Source organism: Rhipicephalus sanguineus, chromosome 8, assembly GCF_013339695.2.
Source record: "Rhipicephalus sanguineus isolate Rsan-2018 chromosome 8, BIME_Rsan_1.4, whole genome shotgun sequence".
Lineage (NCBI taxonomy): Eukaryota > Metazoa > Arthropoda > Arachnida > Ixodida > Ixodidae > Rhipicephalus > Rhipicephalus sanguineus.
Genome location: NC_051183.1, coordinates 56,463,500 through 56,469,499, shown reverse-complemented (window position 1 = coordinate 56,469,499; position 6,000 = coordinate 56,463,500). Strand labels below are relative to the sequence as shown.

General features: G+C 46.1%; 1 protein-coding gene across 1 annotated transcript in view; it reads right to left on the bottom strand.

The window, feature by feature from the left end:
- Positions 1-3,965: 3,965 nt before the first annotated feature.
- The window catches only part of LOC119403241 (cell division cycle protein 23 homolog), a 30,486-nt gene continuing 28,451 nt past the window's right edge, over positions 3,966-6,000 (bottom strand). The window contains 2 exon segments of the mRNA XM_049418239.1: positions 3,966-4,907; positions 4,910-5,129. Of these exon segments, the coding sequence (XP_049274196.1) occupies positions 4,774-4,907; positions 4,910-5,129 (354 nt within the window). The 3' untranslated portion in view covers positions 3,966-4,773.

The window sequence follows — 6,000 nt, the reverse complement described above, 5'->3', positions numbered from 1 at the left end:
AGAAGGAGAGCGCAAATGCTGCTCAACGGCGCAGAAGAGCCGAGAAGCTTATCGCATCGGTTCCCGAAGTAGTGGGTGGGTAGGATGGATGGATGGATGGATGGATGGATGGATGGATGGATGGATGGATGGATTGATGGGGATGGATGGATGGATGGATGGATGGATGGATGGAGGGATGGATGGAAACGCTCAAAGTGCCAAAGGTTTGCTAAGAAATGCTTCGCATTTAATACCGCTTTGGAGCAGGCCTAAGTGTTTTCAGAGCAGATGGCAAAATATTCTGAACGACGCCTGGTGTCTGAAGCATCATTTCAGCGTCTCATAAATATCAATACTTACTACCGCGCATATTGCACGTAAATATTATCACTGCAAATTACAAGAGACAGAGAAATAAAGTGAGCGAAAGGCAGGGAGGTTAAACAAAATTCTAGTACCCGGTTTGCTACCCTACACTAAGGGGAGAGGGAAAGGGAAAGAAGGGTGGAAAGGAAAGCGTAGTGAAGAGCAGACGCGCGAAAAAAAAATTAAACAGATGGGGTCTTGTGGCAGAAATGACATAAAACCGATAAAGCTGAGCACCAATTTATAAAAGTAACCACATATAACTCTTACCAAAGCAGCAGTTTACAATCGGTGCAAGATCAAAGCGATCTGTATTTTTCATATTTCACCGAAATAGCCTGCATTTAAAATTTCAAAAAAATAGCGTAACATGCCAGTTCTTGTGGCATAAATGAGGTGAGGGCTCATAAAGCGATGAATGTAATCGGTCAGACGTCACAGTCGTCACAGCAGCAGTATGATATCGAACTAATCTCACACACATTTCTTGTCAAGTACAAATCTACAGCGAAATTAAATATATATCTACAACGCCAGTACTTGTGTCGTTGTCAATATGCTAGTAAGCAGCTGGTATACAAGCTACATACTAGCATATATGATAATATCATACAGCCTGTTTTATTGCAATAGCAATTATACGGACACGCTCAGCAAGTTTTTGCCGTCGCCGTCATGTCCCGCATATATATATATATATATATATATATATATATATATATATATATATATATATATATATATATATATATATATATATATATATATATATATATATATATATTCGAGGAAAGGTGTCCCCGGATCCGGGAGTAATAGCAAAAGCAAGGGTGTTGACGCACAAGAGAAAAGAAGCTCTATTTATATTTTCTCCATGAAATGAACATGGACAGGGCATGTAGCTCGAAGGCACGATAACCGCTGGTCATTAAGAGTAACAGACTGGATTCAAAGAGAATTAAGGCAAGAATGCGAGCGGGAGGCAGAGAGTTAGGCGGGCAGAGGAGATTAAGAAATTTGCGGGGGTATTGTGGCCGCAGTAAGCACAGGGCCGGTTTGATTGGCGGAACATGGGAGAGGCATTTGCCCTGCAGTAAGCGTAGTCGGCTGATGATGATGATGATAGAAATGACTGTTGTCACAGGGTCGTGACGTCGACGAAGGCAGCAGTCGGCGTGTCCAAGATGAAACTCTTTATTTGGCTGATATTGTGGCCGGAAAACGGAAAGCAAAACTACAGCAATGCGCACTGTACACTGATAGCGGCGAACAGAGCGTCGGCCGTCGAAAAAACTGATTTGCGGTAAGGCGCGTCTATGCGGCATCGCGGCTCTGGCGTTATCACTGGCGCTTGCGATAGCCCTCGAATAAACATGACCATTCGCGTCCTGCACGTAATCTTAACGAAATGATCTCAAACAATCGCGAAGCCTTCAGAAAATTGCGACGCGGTCTGCCCCGAGCGTGGCTAACAGCTTTGGTGGGTGAAAAACATAAGGCAAGAAACGGGTGTGGCAGTATACTATGTATGGGCAACAAGCAGGCAAGCGCAGGAGCTGCGGCCCAACGACTCGCGTATGATAGTGGCGCTGGGCAAGGCCTACGAGAAACTGGACATGCACGACGAGGCTAAGAAGTGCTTCTGGCAGATCCACTCTCTCGGGGACTTTGAGGGGCTCGCCCTGTCCAGGCTGGCGCGCGCCTACGAGCGCCTCGGCGAGAGCGAACAGGTGTGTTTGACTTTTGCGTTGTTTTCTTACGTTAGAATGTTATTGTTGCTAGGCAGTTAAGCCAGAAAGTTGTGGGCAACCTCCCAATCACTTGTACCGGTCCATAAGAGGTCCCTGAAACATACATGGCTGAAAATCTCTGGCCTAGACGTACAGCACCAGCCTCGCGTGCATGAGGGCCGTGGTTCGAATCCTGGTGCCGCGCAGTTCACCACCGTGTATAAAAAAATCTGCGTGTTGGAATTGAGGCCTGGGGTGCGGCCTCCAACCGGTGACCGCAGCTGGTAACGCACACCCTCACCAGACAACGATTGGCCACCTTGGTGCCGTACTTGGCCACTACCTCCTACATGAATACACTAACTGCGTGCTCTCCCCTATCTAAAGGCAGTTATGACTGATGCAACAGATACCGAGACACCTCGATCGGTCGTCATAATGGACATTCTTCAAATTACACCACCTTGTGAAGGTCTGCAATGGCGCCCTTTCCAGCTAGTGACCGCAGGAGCCCTCTGGGCTAATCACAGGTGACGACACGGAAGGTGGAAAAGAAAGCGTCACGTGATTCCGTTAGCCTCAGCAAGCCAATCTCCTCTGACGCCGCCTCTCCCGCTCTACGGTACTCAATGAGCATGGCGTAACCAGATTTTTTTTTTTTAGTGGGGGGACGGGGGGGTTGAGCTACCCTTTATGAATGCTCGTGCGTGTGTTTGTATGTGTGCGTGAATATATACACAGGCAATATTTCAAAATTCCGGCGGGAGGATTTTGACCCCCTCCCATGAATGCTACTGGTTGCCTATCACGTGACTATAGGCCTATTTCTCCCACAGACTGTATGACTAGGCTTTATAACTGCCACATGATGCTCCCTCCTATGTTGTTCCTTCCATCATGGCTGACAAGATGTTCAGCAGCACTGATGGTCAGGCGAGTTGGCAAGTGTTGGCGCTTGTCTTCTTCATCGTCCCGGCGCTCGTCTTTGTGTCTGCTTCAACGTCAGTGTTTCGAGTCTTTTCGTTGTGTCATTTCATAATCATGACAAGATGTACACTCGAAACCCTACGTAACGAATATAGTAGATATAACAAATTTCCGGTCATAACGAAGTAGATGAGGAATTGTGTTGCCTTTCGCACAGTATGAATATACGTTTATAACGACTTTTCGCATATGACAAAACAATTTTAGAGTCACGAGACTTCATTGTCATGACATTTTACCATATATGGCAGAATAGCAGTACGTAGTGTCTTTCCATGTTGTTCTCACTACCACTAAACAGAGACAGGCGAGAAGTGTAAAACAAGCGCCATCCATGGATTGCAAATTGGACGTGTTACTGGCGGTCCATCTTCATGAGTGATCATAAATGGCTAAACAGGGAATGTTGGTGGAGCCAACATTTCGACAAGTCTTGTCTTCGTCAGGGCAAGTCTTCGCAGGCCATATGTTGTGGCTCATCAAAGGAGCACAAGTTAGAGACCAAGATAGGAAAGGTGTCACTGAATGCATTGACAAGTGAATACAAGTTTTTCTGACGGATAAATTACTTTAATCACAGTAAGCACAGAACCAAGTTATTTATCCCGAAATGGCACATGTCTTCGCAACATGACTTAAACAACGTCAGTGGCAACAATAATTTATATCCCGTTATTACGTCTCCGACGTTTGCAACATAAAAAGGTTGCCTGGATCGTTACCCATTTCATCTTCTTGCTCTTCACTTAACATGTCAAAATACCCACAATCTTCATGCAAGAACATAACGACATCCGCAATTCCATCTTCCCACATGACACAGCAACAGTTGGTGGTTGTGAATCTAAAACTCAGTGAAGCAGGTCATTTACTGTGTTTTTTCATGCAGTGAGCTCAGATATTCAATGCCTGCCCTGCTTCCCATAGCCCCTTCAAATTTGATGGGTACGATATCAATTAATTTGCGGCAATGGCCACCGATTGCAGGTCTCGAAGCCTAACCCACATTTTGCGAGTTTCAGTCTCTGAACAGCAAGTCACAGCCATTTCACCTTTTTCTGCAGCCTGTCCAAGAACACTCAAACACGTTTGACCTGGGGCAAATATCTTCGCATAGAAATGTGAAGTTAGCAAATGACCACCAAAAAGTTCTCATCCAAATCTAAACGTCGCAATAGTCTCATTAACAAGTGCATTCGGAAAAGCATACACTTCCCATCCTAAGCTTATTCGTCCCCTACCTGAATCACACCGACAATCAGTCCAGAAGCCCACACATTTGCCACCACAGCACACTGAGTCCACTTTCAGCTTTCTCTGATTCATCAACCGTTGTAGCCATCGCCCTTTAGACAATCGTAATAAGTCTGAACAGCGCAACTGAACACAGAGAACACATGCACGCACATCATGTGTGTGCTTGCATGTACACTTCTCTGTCCGCGTTCAGTCCCGTTGTTCAAACTTATGATCGTCAACCAAATACCCCACCAATGCACTTTCGCCTATTTCATCCTTAGACAAGCGAATGGAACATGCATCTACGATTTATGACAATAATTATTCATCGCGGCTTCAAGAGCCACCCACATCCGCAATGTCAGGAGTGACCGAGTCTTGTCCAGTGGCATTTCAGGTCATTCTCATCTCTTTCTTCGTCCTCGAATCGCACGGCACCGTTTCCCGCATCCTATCTACACAACAGCGATCACTTGTTCGGAGTCCTGAAGCCCCCCACGTCCGCAACCTCGCAGATAAGAGAGTCCTGACCCGTGAGGAGTGAGTCGTCGTCTTCTTCATCTTCCTCGATCTGCATGTCCCCGCCCCCCGAATCCTGTTCAAGGAGAGCCGGGCGTCGGTCACCTGCTTGAGCAGGCCCCGCGCTTCCTCCTTGGTCTCGGGAAACTCGGTGCACTTGTGTGCATACTCGTACGCTGCATCCAGGTCCTTCTGGGCCAGGTGGTGCCTGGCCAGGAAGCGGCAGGCATGAGCCAGGTCCTCACGGTCCGCCCGGTAGCACTGGCTCTCGCATTGCCTCACATAGTCGGTAAACGCCGCGCAGGCCTGAGAAGAGTTTCAAAAGAAATATTCTTATTCTTTCGTTATTCACACAAAACTCGCAGCGCCAGCAACATTATTCCGAACGCCATAACATGCTAGAAAACAAATCAACAGTCTTTTGGTTCACAACCTCAGGCGGCAACAAGTTCCACTCCCATATTGTGTGCGGAAGGAAAGACGATTTAAAAAGATCTGTCCTAGGGAGATACTCTTCCACTTTACATTGATAATCTCTTCAGGATGACAAATAATGTGGGGGATCCAGATATAAAGATGCCATGATCCCAGTTTCATTCTTGCATATTAAATAGAGCTTGAGATGAAGGCTTTTGCGGCGGTCTTTTAGAGGAGGTCACCCCAGAGTTCTTTTCATATTAATTCAGTGCACTATTGAATAGATCGTATCACCCCAACACATTCCTTGCAGCGCTTGACTGAACGCATTCGAGAGCTTTAGTTCGTACAGAGCGGGATGGATCCCACACAGGGCAGGCATATTCAAATAGAACCCTTATGTAGGCTTTGTATGCAGCTTCCTTAACATGACTTCCCAAAGTGCTTAAGACTCCTCTGAAAGAAAGCGAGCGATTCTCCGGCCTTACGCACAATACTGTCAATATGCTCGGACCATGATCCATCTACAGATAAAATCATTCCCAGATGCTAAGTCAGAAGGCAGTTTTGCGAAGAAAATCACGCACTTACCGTTGAAGGTGAATACCGTATTTCGATTCAATTCAATTAAATTTTTCATTTTCTCGGCAAATCAAGACGGAGGTGAGGACTAAAGGCTTATGTCTCTGACAAAGGTCCTCGCCTCCTCCATATGATGAACGTTCTTCTTAGAGCATATTTATATGCTCTAATACGTTAG